The sequence below is a fragment of the Antechinus flavipes genome, chromosome 4 (genome assembly GCF_016432865.1).
Source record: "Antechinus flavipes isolate AdamAnt ecotype Samford, QLD, Australia chromosome 4, AdamAnt_v2, whole genome shotgun sequence".
NCBI lineage: Eukaryota > Metazoa > Chordata > Mammalia > Dasyuromorphia > Dasyuridae > Antechinus > Antechinus flavipes.
In genome coordinates, this window is record NC_067401.1 from 373,878,004 (window position 1) to 373,892,756 (window position 14,753).

Consider the following 14,753-nt stretch of genomic DNA (forward strand, 5'->3'; position numbering starts at 1 on the left):
TGTCATAGAATAGCCTAGCTAAATTTAAAGAGGCTTATCACCAGGATATTGGCCAACAATTGATGAAATTTTTTGTTCATACAAGTACATGAAATATTTACTATTTACTAAGGTATAGGGAATGGAGGTTGCCATCTCCATTGGTGGAAGGCGTACCTACACTGTTGGAGCCTCAGATCTTTATTGACGTATTAATAGTTTATTGGAATTTTGTTTTAGGTTTCTGGTCAGGAACAGTCTCCTCGTGGACAAAGAATTTTATCTATTCCAATATGGCCTCCAAGTTTGGGTATTTCACAGAATTGTGTTTATGAGATACCACAGGTAACAAGAGTAGAAAAGGCAGGTAAGTTTGACAATCCATTAGGCCTTCTTTGTGTTTGAGGGAAAATACAGAAACATATTTTTCTCTTTTTAGAGATTTCTAAATTGTGTTTAACAATAAAGACTTGAACTGCTATAATAAAATTACATGTGATTTTGGTTATGTTTGTATTTTATTGCTATTTATTAACCTTTTTTTTTTAGCATCACTAATATATATCTCCTTGAATAAAACAGATAACATCTATCTTAAATATCACTTAAATATGCTAGAGAAAAGTATGAAAAACACTTAAATTAACACAGTCATGTTTTAATGTTTCTCTTGTTCTTATAGAAGAGGATGATGTGACACAAAAACAGTTGGAAAAAACAGAAGTCCTAGTGGCAGCTAAAAAGTGAGTTCTGAAAAACAACAACCAATTTATTTGATTTCTCTTTCTCTGAAGGCATGGGATTACTAGTGTTAAAATACGCTTTCTTTTATTTTTAATCTTACCACTTAAAACTTCTCTTGTTTATGGATAAAATTGAACAAGGAGAGATGTTTGTTGAAATTCACTACCATTTACTTGCCATGTTTAAATAATAACTAAAGTTGATTTAACATCCTAAAACTGGAACTGACTACTGAATATATTTTGATTAGAAATAAGCTATAGAGGCAGTTAGATGGACACTTACAAGCTGTGTGACCTTGGGCAAGTCATTTATCCCCATTTGCCTCACAGAGAAAAAGAAATTAGATTTCAGTTAATAATTATTTGTAAGCATATATTCTTTTGTTGTTATCAGTGGGAATTGGGTGTATCTGAAGATAATTTATTTACTGAATTGAAGGGTTGTTAGGTGCTTAAGGTTTAGAGATATATATTCTCAATTCTAGCAGTTAAGTAAATATCAATTTAAATAGGAATATGATTAACATAAAACAGGTTGGACACAATTTTTTTTTTTTAAATTTAGATTATCTTCAAACTTGCATCACCATTTTAGCTTGTCATCTGTATATTCACATTACTTTCCCAACACTGGAATTCCAGAAGTAACAACTTGTCATTCAAAAAATGCTGTAACAGTGGATTACATTTTCTATTCTACAGAAAAGGAAACTATTAACACACAAGGTAAAAAAAAAATGTATAATTACTAATGTTTTCACTGAAAAAGCACAATGCTTAGTTTTTTGGGTTTTGTTTTTGTTTTTTTAGTAACTTGGTCAGGAAAAAAGGTTCTGGGTTTAGAAATTAAATAATTTCAAAATTTGATAACAATTACTCATTTATATTACTTGTCTATTAAATTTTTTATTTAATTACATCCTGGTTGGGTATATTGTAGAGCATTGCAAAAGAAATGATCATTTGGTTTCTCACTTAACCAAATATGGGTCTGTCCTTGACATTGTTGATTTTCCATATTATTTTTGTTGTTTCTACTCAGAAAAGGATTTATTTTATTTTTTGGTAAGAAGAGAAAATCTTTTTATACAGACATACTAATAATGTTTTTCTGTGACTTGTTAAATTTTAATCTGATTTTCAGTATATCAAGGCATCCTACCTTCATTGAGCAGATTTCATAATCTTGTCCATATTTATTATGGCTTCAGTCCTAACTCTTACAAGCTTGCTGTTTAATCTTTGATGAGCTATTTATCCTCTCTAGTCTTCAATCAGTCTATAAAATAATAGGCTAGGCCAGACATCTGGTATCCCTTTAAGCACTAATATTTGATATTTATAAATTGTCAAGATACTAATATTGATATGTGAAGTGATGAGGGCAGTTAGTTGACTTATAGTGCTCTGGACCTGGAGTCAGGAAAACCTGAGTTTAAATCCCACCCAAGATACTTTTGAGTTGCTTAATTCTGGACATGTCATACAACCTCTCAGCCTCAATTTCCTTATCTGTAAAATGGGGATAATAATAGCATCTACTTTCTAGGATTTTTGTGAGAATAAAATGAGATCTTGTTTGTAAATTTTGAAGCTTTGAAATGCTATGGAGTTTTTTTTAGAGGATAGAGACATATTTGAAAAAACAAGGATTGGGAAAGAGGCAAAAAAATGGAGTATAATTGAACCCAATGGAACAATATTTAAAATGTTTTTAATACTAGAAAAGGTGAGTTAGGCACTGTAGTGATTTGTTTCAACAAGTATTTTTACGTAAGTGTAAAACTCTACTTGAGATATAAGGACAAAAACATGACAATCATAATGCTCAAATAAAATGCATTTTATTGAAGGGGTAAGAGGAACACAAATATGCAAAATAAGGAGGAAATGAAGAAAGCACTTAATTCTGAAAATATTTATGCAGGGAATGAGCACTAAAGGCTGTGCAGGTCTAAGAAAATTTCTTAGATACCTCTCCTCCATGAAAATGAAACAGAAATAGGAGATAATTTGTGTGAGTGAATATATGGAGATGGAAGATGACATTCTAAGTTTTGGAAACAGCAAGCGATCTTGTTTGCCTAGAATGTATAGTATATAAAGAATAGGGAATGATGTGGAAAAAACTGGAGAGATCACTTAAGGCCAGATTTTTGACTTAAATGCCAAGCTTAAAAGATTGTATTTTATCCTAAAGAGAGTAGGGAGCCAACTAAGGTTTTTGAATAGGGCAATGAAATAGTCAAATATTGGAAAGATTTAGTTGTTTATATTATAGCAGAATTGGCCTGTAAGGTATGGGAGTTGAGGATGGTGGGGAGAACTGCTAAGACACTGTGTATGAAAAGACATCAATATGGATATTGAAAATCCCTAAGCTTGAAGGCAGAAATTGGGGTAGAAAGAATACAAGTCAACTGCTGGGATCTTTGATACATGAGGGAGAATAAGTGACCTAGAGTCTCCTGTGAGCTACTAACAAAGGCCTGGACAAGTGACTTAGATACAGTAAACCTTTAAGAAGAGGTTGTCTAGAGAGGATGTCAGAGGAAAGTCATAGTGAGAAGCAGAGAGTATTCAAACTTCTCCTTCTGATCCAGTGAGTTGGGTACATAAGGGCTGAAGGAGACACCAGCACAAGAAAGAATTGGAAAGGATGAGATGTTTTCTAGAATATTGCAGTGTTAGGTAAACACCAGCTATATGGAGGGTTAGAAGAAGAGACTCAAGGAGAAGGGAAGTTTGTTAACAAAGATGAGGATTCAAGGGGTCCAGAAAAGCTGAGGAAAAGACTGGGATTACAGGAAGATAGGGTTGAATATTCCTGGGAGAGGTCACAGAGGAAAGGGTTTTGAAGGAAAGAAGGAATTGGCCTTTGCTGGTGATAGACAAGGGGATTGAACTAACAATGATGATTGTCAAGATAGTATGGCTGCTAAATGTGGTTAATTTACAGTCAATTTGAGTGTTACACTGGTACTGGGAAGGTATGATAGGAAATAGAAGAGGGCCTACCTTATGGGTGTTTTCTAAAGAATTTGTGGGAATAGATGGAAATAAATTGTGTATAAGGAGAAAACTTAGAAATCTGTACCAGCAGAAAGACATCTGTATAGCAGATAGGACAGATCCATCAGAGCTTTGAATCACATTTTATATGGGAAGAGATCTTTGTACTCTGAATAGCACAAACAAAAACATCATCTGTAATATGTTTAGTTCTAGGTACCACATTTTAAGTTGAATATTGATATATACTTAGGGAAAAATAAGATTTTAAGTAATAGAAAGTGTTCTTAAATCCTGTCATATGAAGAATATGACCTGATTTGTTTGGCTTAGAGAAGATATTTTCAAATATTTGACTGATATATGGAAAAGCAATTAAATTCTTTGTGTCTCTAGAAAGCAGTCTCAATTAGGTGAGGAAGGAAGCATATTTCAATTCATTATGAGGAATAATTTTCTAATGTTGAGAGCTGTCCAAATTAGTGTTTTCATCTAGAGAAATATCAAACTACTTTCAGGAGTGTGAAGGAGAAAGAGTAGGAAGAAGTTGGACTAAGGAACTTCTAAATCCCCTTCTACCCCTGTGAATCTGCAGAATAACTAGTGCTTTGTAAAACATGTCATTTTAAATCTCTAAGGCCTATCTATATCAGAGATAGGTAGCTGTTCTTTCCAAGGTCTGTGGCCCATTTCTCTGTATTTCTCTTGTTTTTTGTCTTCCTTTTTCTCTCTCCTTTGTCATTCTGTGCAAGTGTTGAATTGTGTGGTTAGCACTGGCACTTGTCCCTTCTTGGGTAGGTCTGTCTTCCTTTGGTTTTATGGGTTTTGTCACTTGGGCAGAATGCCACTAGATGGCGCAAAAGGATTGTGACATAAACCCCTACTATTCGGGAGGAAAGAAAAAGCCTTCCACACTGACTTGTGTTACTAAATTTGGTTTTGTGAATAGCAGGTTAATGAATGGCATTTGTATTGCTGTCCATTTTAGATGCCTCTTTTAAAAATTTTTCTATGAATAAACACTCTCTATTAAAGAGTACTTGCAGGGCCTGTTATATGAAAAACTTTGTGATCATATAAAAATTGCCCAGCAATAATGTTTTATTGATCCTTGAGGATTTCATTATGCTGATGTTTTGGTAGTATTTCAAATTTTACCTGACTGTTACTAATGTTTAAGAAAGGCTTGTCTAGGTTGTTTAGCTTATAATTTTATATAATCTAATCAATTTTTTTTTTCTTATGTAGGAACAGAAGTTGCTTTGGTTGGTGGCTTGAAACTTCTGGGTAGATTGTCACTTCTTACAGAAGAAGACTTATGGACTGTTAATGGACTTCCTAATGAAAATAATTCTTCAGATCATCTGCCTTTATTGGCCAAGTTCAGGCTTGATCTCTGACATTATTCTTTCATGCAGTTTTCTTCCTTATTATTCCATTCAAGGAATAACAGTTTGCATGCTGATTTTGTGTGCATAATTTCTACAAACATGGTCTTAAGTAATTATAGTAATTTGTGATTTATAAAATATAGATCTAAAGTTTTACATTAATATTTTTTTTATAAACTATTTGCCAGACTAATATAAGAAAATGGTGTTTTTCTCAGAGATGTAAATGCTTTTTATTGTAAATTTCAGTAAAATTGACTAATTAAAAAACAATTCATTTTCTTTAGTTGTTTTAGTCAAAAAAATTTGTGAATACTTGAAGCAAATTTTGCTTTGAGCTCAAAATAACTTTCCTTTGATTTTGGTGAGCAGTGTTCTTTCAGATTACAACCAGTACCTTTCTAGGTATTCTCAATGTTATCAAGAGATTCCCCTAATTGTAGAGCAGTAATTAATTCAGATCTGGAAATTACGGGGAAGTTATACTTACAAATATCTAACAAAGCATGTTAAGCAACTTTTTAGAAAGGACTTGAAGTGATTTTTTTCCTTAAAGATACAAAATCTGGTTCTTTTTGGTGTTCCAGAAATGAGCCTAAAAGAATGAACATTTCAGATTAAACAGATCCAAGTTCTAGGCCACTTACCTGCAATTGAACTGTTCCAGGTTTTCTTTTGTCTTAGTCATTTTCAGCCCATTCCTTCATCTTACTTTAAGAGGAAAACTTGCTTTTATTCAACTAACTCAACATTTAATAAACATTCACCAGTAGAACTGCAGCTTCTGCCTTCACCAGATATTATTACAGCTACCAAATAGATTGCTTTTTCTTGCTGCTTCCTCAGATATGTGAGGAAACTTGTGGACCTGTGGATAGTGACAATTTTGTGACCTAATGATTTTTCATTGCTTTTTAAAATTATTTTATTGTTTACTTATATATTCCTAATTTCTTGAATGTTTTTGTTTAGATGAACCATACATCTGCTTTTTTTAAAAGTCATGTTTATTGTTTACATTGTTGGATCAAACAAATACTGAAAATAGTTTTCTAGGACTTTTGAATTCAAATAGAAAATATGACTATCAAAGAGAAAATCACCCTTTTTGAAAATCTAAATCAAAGGACCTGTACTTTGCCTTATTTTTATGGTTATCTTTTTTATCATCATCTTTATTTCCAGGCATATCCTTTCATGTTCCCTTACCTAAAGAAGAATACTTTGTAACAAAGATTGAAAAAGGAAGAGGAGAAAAAATTATTTCAGTAAAACAAAACAATATCAATCACAAGATGCTATACTTTTATATTAGTCATTTTGTACTTGTTATAAAAATGAATTAATAATTAATTTCCTTTATATACGGTATTTTTGCCAAAAGATGAAAGCAGTAGAGGAAAAGTTTGTACTCTTAAAAACCACTTAGTTTATTGAGTTTTTAAAAAATAAGCTAGAACATATACCCAAAGAAAGGTAGCACGTAAGAATTTGCTCAGTAAAAAAATTTTACCAAACTATTACTTGGTCATGTTTATAATTTTCTGGTAATTTTAAAGTAATATATTAACTGCATTTCTAGGGTTTTCTACATTTCTTTTGTGCTGTCAACTTCGAAGCATTGTTGAGATACTACATATTATGCAAGCTAAATACAGTAAGTATTAAATCAAAATGTCATATTGTTTTGGTTTTGCTAAAGAAACGATGGAAATGAATCTGATTCATCACTGATTGTGGATTTTGTGAATGAACTAACAAAGAACCTCTTAATAGATCTCTTACTGTTTTGCTGTCAAATTAAGTTTAACTAAAGTTGTAATATACAGTTTTCAATGTTTTTCAGAGTAGTGTGGCTTTAGACATTTTCATGGAATACTTTTATTTTGTCAGAGTTGAGATACAAAGTCGCACCTAACTTTAGAATCCTCACTTTGTAGAATGAACTATTTCCTATTTTTTGAATCAAATCAAAGGTTTTCAGTAACATTCTCATTAAGAAGAAATAATTATCTACTTTTCTTAATTATCCTGATTTTTTTGGTAAATGGACATTTCATCTCCTAGAAATTGGGCCTTGTCTTCATTATCTAAAAGCAAAACCTGATAATACTGAAACAAAGTCCTAGTAGATGATTTCTGATTTTATATGCTTCCTTAAGAAGATGATACTGTGAAACACAATGTACAGTTTAAATGAAGAGGAAAGTCATGGCTTATAGAAAATATGTAGGCTTTTATCTTTTAGCATTAGGCTATTATACTTGTTAATTAAAAATTAACAGTAGCCTTCATTCTTTTTTTTAAGTTTTATGTTTTTATTATTACTTTTAAAGGGCTTAGTATTCCAATGTACAAGCTGTGTTTTATTAAATAAGAAAATAGTGTAAGTTATAAAAATTTGTGCTCATTGTTTGAACTGTCAATCCAGACTCCTAATCATTATTTATCTACCAAATCAATGTTAATTAACATGGTATTTTAATTTAAAAAGAGGAAAAATCTATCTGGGAAGTAGGAAATGTCAGTTAAATAGAAAAAAATATTGTTGCTTTTTTTCTTCGTGAAATATAGTCTTCATGGTTGAACATCATCTCTTTTTTAAAAAACTACAGATATGAAATAGTCTTCATTCTTAGTGGTTGACTGTCCCACTAAAACAACTTAGATAACCTGTTGAACTGTATTGTTTCCCAAATTGAAAGGTCAGTGATTTTCAAGGGATCTGTGGATACTGTAGTTACACTCTTTATACTTCGTTGATGATGATACTAGTGGAGAAAGTATGGACTTTGTGAATGTAGTAGACTAGCCAGCTTTTCCATCACCCTATTACTTTCTTGTCCTCTCAGCTTTTAAGATCTAATATGATGCTCAGTGATAGCTGAACTATTGGAATATTTAGTTGGAAAGATAATTTGCATGTAAAGAAGAGGTGGGACAGATAAAGGTAAATAAATGATAAAGAGTTTTGAGAATTAACAGAATATCTGAGATTCTCATGAAGCTTAAGGGATAGTGAATCATGTAAGATAAAAATAAATCAAGCCAATTCACATTTTTATAAGAAATAAACCCCTGAACTTCCAAGACATTTTTATTAAAGTTCCATGCTGTATAGAAACATACAATTGATAATAAAAGCAAAACCTGAAACATGCACCTGTCTGGTATTCCCTAAAATACCATTATACAAGTTTTCATTTATCTAGAAAAATATTCACTCAAACAATCACAATTTTTCTTAAGTATTAAAAAATGCATTTGCCAGAACAGAGTCCAAGAGAATAAACAAGATTCTGATTGTACTTAAAAAAAATAATACAAGTTTTCACATGGATATACAGCTTATAAAATGTCAGGTGTAAGAAGACTGAATTAAAATTTAAAAGCTTTATTTACCAGTATTAATTATATTTTTAAGAAATAATTGACTTAGAAAAAGTGAAATACACATAATTTTAGAATAATAGAAAATACTAAATATCACTTATCGAAATCAAGTGCACTCAAAACAGTACAAACCATAGTTAAAATCAGGGTTTCTGATACACATACATGTATTTCCATGATACAGTTTGACAAATTTCTCTCTAGATTAATAATTGGTTTTATTTACAAGATTATAAAACCTTGAAAAAGATATTTTGCTATACCTTAGGCTGTAGGCAATTAAATAAAAATTGATTAATTTGAGGTAAGACATGATTTTTTTTTACCCATTTAATGTTTTCTAAAAGTAAATTGATTTTCATCTTTGACCTGGGAACATCAATACATACAGGTTTGGTGGTTCAAGCTGTTGAAACTTTTGCTTTGTTCAAGCCTCATTATGTAGTTCATAAAAAGGAAAAACCTGTGAATTCAATCTAACTTATTTTTGAATTTCCTCAGTTAGAAAAAAGCAGAATACAATAGAAAATCACAGTGATATATTGATTTAAGATATACTGCTGATTAAAGAATATTCTAAATGTATGTACTACTTACACATTTACATTACTAGTTGGCCCTTACTTTGGGGTAGTGAATCCCCAAAGTAAGGAATGAATGTGAGAGAGATAATTTACCAATTGACTAATTCAACAAGTTGGCAGTTTGAAGGATTTCATGTCATCAGTATATTAGAATCAGAATACATTCTTGTTTCTTTTTCCCCTTCTGTCATTAAAGACAGGCTGTGTCACAATTTGATATTGCTTCATATATCCCTCTTAATATGAGTTGACAGCATAACAGTGTTACAGTAAATCTCATTATAAATTCCAGAAGAATGGCTTGCAACTTTTTAGAAATCATACACTCATCATTCTACAAATCTTCAAGTGATGTTGATGAATGTACAAATTGCAATCATGAGGTACCAGTTATACAGTATTGTTTATGAGCTAGTTACTGATTACTAAAATCTGAATTTTGAGAGCCATTAAATTCATAAACTTGTCTTTTAAAAGGCATTGAATAGTGACATTTAAAAATCTTTGACCTGATAGGTATTTCAGAAGGATGTGTGGTTTTATTTTGCTATGACTTTTTAAGAATAAGTTTTGTGATTATCTTATGCCATGTGATTTACTCTCCCAATCAATAATTGCAATTAATTCCAATTTGTTGGAAGTAATCTTATATGTACATTTTGAATATAAAGAATATATTTCTCAAAATCAAACTTTATGTTGATAAAGGATAGATGGTTCTCATTTTACCTACTTTTTTGCTCTTCTTGCCAAATGAAAAAGTAGAGGGAGGAAAAACCCTTTTACTAAAAATAATTTCTCTACAACAGCAAAATTCATCTTTAGCTGTTATCTACTAATATTGTATGTAGTTATAACAAGTTATTTAGAAGTACTCTGTAAGTCAACGTACTGCAAAAACTACACTCTCTAGCCAAAAATTACAGTTAATCCCAATCTTAAGGCTAGAAGTTAATGGATAATGTTGAAGTTAGATGGATAAAGATAGTACTATTAGGGATTTCAATATGCTGGAAAATAAATACTTAGTAAATGTCTTCATTTTCATCCTCAAAGGATTGTTTTAATCATATTCCTAAAGTCATTCTATTTTTGAGTAAGTAGATGGAATGGCATTTATGAGCAAGGTGACAAAGGATCATATTGCCATGTGTAGTCTTAATATAAGACAGGAAAAAAAAAATCTGTGCATTTAAAAGCAGTAAATCCTTTAGAGACAAGGCCTTGCTCAGTATCCAAATTAGATAAAACTTGAAAAGAAAGGTCAGATGTTCAAACCAATCAATTCATTTTTGGCCTTGGCCTGCTAAGAATATATGCTACTATCAGAGACAGTTCTAACAGCACCAACTCTACCTCAAGGAGCTCCCAGACATGAGCTTTTTCTGGGAATCTGTAATGTTAGGAACAGAAAATAGAACAGTGTTTTGTTGTTATTGTTGTTTAAATCTATTTGTCAGGGAATGCCTTTAAGGAAGAGAGACAGGATGGTCCTGGAGATTTGTTTCCAATGCCAGTAGAGTTCCATTGCTTTTAAAGAAAATACGTGCATATAATAATACCTTAAATTTCAATATAGGCATGCAGGATGAGTGCCTCAGACTCCAAGGAAATCTCTATTAAATAAATATTAGGGGAATAATACAAATCAATTACCAGAAAAATTTAAATACCATCAAGTTTGCATATCTACCAGGTATTGAGGTAATATAAATGCTTTTAAAAACCACACCCACCTCTGCTTCAGTTATTGCTGAATATTGCTAATACTGATCATGAGTTAACCCTTCTGTGTGTGTGCCAATACTGTCCAAACACCAAAAAAAGGGAGAAGAGACTTCATAAACAAGTCTCTAAGGTTACCAGTGTAGCACAGCATTCAGCGCTAGTTTAAAAAAAGAGAAAAACTATATGGATCCGCCACTGAAGTAGTTGTCCACTCATTTAGGAGTAAAGGAGTTAGTCCAGCTCCAGGTAGGGCTTATCATAATCACAATTATTATAATTTTTTTTTTGCTTTTTCATGTTGCCACTTGATAAGTTTTTTTTTTTTTTTAAGTAAATATCACCCCTTTATACATTTTCTGGGCGACTTTAAAAATACAATTCACAGGATCTTGAAAAAGAGTTGCAAATCCTCCCGAAGATGCCATGTGCTGGGTAAAGTGCAGACAGAAGCACCACTGGCCATTATGGCTTAATTAAATTCGGATTTGATAACCTACTTCATTCAGAGTACTGAGGTCAGTCACCTTCTTATTTGGGAGTGCTGGCCTAAAAACAAAAGAAGGGGGAGAAAAGTAGTTCAGCATCTTCTAAAAGGACTGTGTTCTTGATGCCGTCAGGCTTATCTACACCCTCTCCCCATTAATGCCTACCAGTGATTTGGGGTTCATTCCAACAAACTTTCACTGTCATTATACGTTTTCACTTTTAACAATCCTACTTTTCCTAAGACTAGTCACAGTAGCTAAAACTTAGTCCTAGCTACATATCCTTGTAAAGACCTTAAAAATGAAATAGGTTTTCATGGAAATTATAGAATGACCAAATTTGTTTGATAAAATGAACATAACTATCTCGTATTCCTGATGATGTTTAGGGGAACAACAAAGAGAGAAAGAGGTTGTATATGTATTAGATACTCTTATTAAGACATGGTTAATTGCCTAGATTTAAGAACAAAAGTGAATGTCTTTGAGAGCATAAGGAAAAAAAGATTGTTGCTATGAATTTTGCTGTTGTTTGAAAATCATGTGTCCATCAACCTCACTACAATATAAGTTCATAAGAAAGAATGATGAACAAATGGATTTAAATGTTGCAGTCTGGAAGAAATTTTTTTTCATTGTGGAACTTTCTAAATGATAAATGTTTAAATACTGAGTATTGAGAACACTCATGAAATCTGAAGAATATTAGATGTTCTGCCACCTTTCTTTAAAAAAGTTTACCAATCCCTTTCTAGTATTTAGAATAAACCTCAGTTTTCCTACTGTTGTCCAACTAAAAGATATGGAGACCTCTTTCCCCCACTTTCTGATTCTTTGGTAAAAGACATAAAGGTCTGATACAAAGTTTTCCATGAAATCTGTTAATTCTTTTTCAGTATATTCTGAAATTTTCCCGAGAGTGAAAAGAAATTTCTGTTGTACATGAACCTAGTTCTGTTTTTTTTTTTTTTTCCACAAGTGCTAAAGGAAGCCCCAAATGAAAGTGTGATGTTAGAGAGTTTCTTGACTTATACCTTTTAAGGTATTCTTCCTTATAGTGAATGGTTTCCTCTGGTATGAACATGGATGATGTCATTTCTTATTGATGGAAATAGAAATAGGGAAGCAGCTAGGCTTCAGCACTTCCTGCCTGGACTTCTAGAAACAGAATCTTACCTGTCCAATGAAAAGTGGAGGGGCGGGGGGGAAAGAGGCAGAGTAACTCGGGAATTTCTGCTCTTATCCTTCAAAGCAACTAAAAAATGCATTCCCTCTGGAAAAATCTTCCTAATTTAGCCCCATCCCAACTGTCTACTTTTCCATCTTGTAATAATTTCTGTATGTTGACATGTTACAAGTAGTAGCTTCATATGTTTGTCATTCACCTTCCTCACAGGTTGTTGAGAAGATCAATGGAGACAGTGAATGTGAAAATGCTTGATAAATTGTAACACACTTGCAAGAGTTGCAGATGTCTTGTCCTCACAAAAAAAAAAAAAAAAAAAAAAAAAAGACTTGCCAACAATAGGACATTAACAACTTGTAAATTTTTTTTTAGCAGAGATCTGCTAGTTTTAACCATTAAGTCTCTAATGTATCCATTGCTTAATCAAATATAAATGGCTTTTGTATTTTCTAATCCTCCAACTTCCTCCATTAGATGACCATTGACCATATTGACAGTGTTGAATTAGTGTTAGTACAAAAATAAGCACATTTTTGGCAAGTCCTTTATTTTATTCCAGGAAGGACAACTGACTTTCATTGAAATTAGTCAGATTTGGGGGGTCTGGGTATTCCTTTGAGATTACTACTCTTAATTCATTTCCTTAATAAGGAAACTTGTGACCTTAAACTATACAGGAACCATGATTCCTCGTCTCAATTCTAAGCACATGCCTGATTTTCTTTGTGATTGAGCACAGGGTTCTCTAGAAACCTCTCAATTTTGTTCACTTCTCCTGCTAAACTTTCACATTCAGTAGGGAAGGGAAAAGAAAGGCACCTACTTTGTGCCAGGACCTGTATGCTAAGCACTTTTTACAAATATCTCATTTGATCCACACAACAATCCTGAGGGGTGGGTGCTGTTATTATCCCCATTTTCTAGTTGAGGAAACTGAGGCAAACAGAAGTTAAGTGATTTGCCCAAGGTTACACAGATAGACAGCATCTGAGGCCAGATTTGAACTCAGATCATACCAACTCCAGGGCCCAGCGCCCTATCCAATGTGTTGCCAGCTGCCACATGGCATATTACTGGTCTGTTAAGTGCTCACTCTCCCTCACCCTGTCTCTGTTAAACTACCTACAGTTTGTTAAAAGTAATGTGAAGACACCTGAAATGGATAAAAAGTTCTGGATAAAACTTTCCTTCTGCCAAACCCTGCCCTATGCTTGGAATTTGCAACTTAGTGATTTGCCAGCAATAGGATATGAACTACTAATTGTTTCTTGAGTAAATGTAATAAATCTGTAAAGAACATCTGTTCTTTTTGTGGCCAACAGTGCAGAGCTTTAAGATGACAGGGCCAAACAAGTGCAATCTGAGGTTATAGGAAGAAGGAGAGAAACGAAAACCCCCTCCCTATAAGTCTGGCTTTACTAGTCCTAGCAATCTAAGGTAGCCTGTAGACACATTCTTCATGAAGGCTTTTTCCCAGTTAACTTTACTTGCCAATGATAGCACCTTTATGTTCTTCTTTAGCATTACATTAGTACATGCTACATGCTGCTTTGTGTTCTGGAGTGTGTGTGTGTGTGTGTGTGTGTGTGTATGAGAGAGAGAGAGAGAAAAGAAGGTCATGTTTGGTAGTGCTCATGTACTCCCATGTTTCCTCTACCAAGGACTGGCCTTAAGCACAATTGTGAAGTAGAATTCGTATTTGGAATTTCAGCTACCACTGTCTAACCTAGCTCAACCCTTTCTTAATAGTAGCTCTTTCTGCCATCCAGTACTCTTGAGCTCCTCACTCCCCAATAAAATGAAAACCAGTTGTCAAGATATAGTCTGGTAATCATTTTATAATTCAGTACAAATTAACTTAATACGGTTTTATGTAGCTGTCTCATAGGTAACTTTGAATCAAAGAAATGGAATTTATTGGTAAAATTTCAAGCATAAGAAATAAGGTAGGCTTAGTTATTTTTCTTCACAGGAAAGCCTTTTTTTTGGGCACCCTCAAAGTATGACACAAGGGTAGCAGTCTCCCAATTTTCCTGGTGATTTGATGCAAATTCTGCCTCCCTCCCCCAAGGCAAGAGTTGTGGTCCCTTTCTTTTGGCGCTTTCCCAGAATCTGTATTATAGTGACTGCCCACTATTGCCTAATTGATATTGGCAATATGGCTTATATTTGACTACTTGTAATGCTATCTCTGTTAGTGAAAGTAAATATTAGTGATGATTAATCACAAAATTCTTTGGTGGGAATGA

The 14,753-nt window shown here is 32.9% G+C and overlaps 2 protein-coding genes across 12 annotated transcripts in view; one reads left to right on the forward strand and one right to left on the reverse strand.

Annotated features, from left to right (window-relative positions):
* The window catches only part of ANGEL2 (angel homolog 2), a 45,454-nt gene that overhangs the window by 17,811 nt on the left and 12,890 nt on the right, over positions 1 to 14,753 (forward strand). For 5 of the 7 annotated variants that reach the window (XM_051998404.1, XM_051998402.1, XM_051998408.1 and 2 more), the window contains 5 exons: positions 220 to 346; positions 662 to 722; positions 1,291 to 1,451; positions 4,986 to 5,118; positions 6,711 to 6,785. In XM_051998404.1, coding sequence (XP_051854364.1) covers positions 220 to 346; positions 662 to 722; positions 1,291 to 1,451; positions 4,986 to 5,118; positions 6,711 to 6,756 — 528 coding nt within the window. In that variant the 3' untranslated portion in view covers positions 6,757 to 6,785. Of the gene's footprint in view, positions 1 to 219; positions 347 to 661; positions 723 to 1,290; positions 1,452 to 4,985; positions 6,786 to 12,714; positions 13,030 to 14,753 lie in introns of those variants that run through there. The other 2 variants (XM_051998405.1, XM_051998406.1) reach the window with 2 other exon arrangements.
* VASH2 (vasohibin 2) overlaps positions 8,208 to 14,753 on the reverse strand; it is a 48,632-nt gene continuing 42,086 nt past the window's right edge. For all 5 annotated transcript variants that reach the window (XR_007953703.1, XR_007953702.1, XR_007953701.1 and 2 more), the window contains one exon: positions 8,208 to 11,379. Coding sequence is in view for 1 of the 5 variants with exons in the window: in XM_051998410.1 (XP_051854370.1) it covers positions 11,307 to 11,379 (73 nt within the window). In the remaining 4 variants the exon portion in view is untranslated. The remainder of the gene's footprint in view (positions 11,380 to 14,753) is intronic.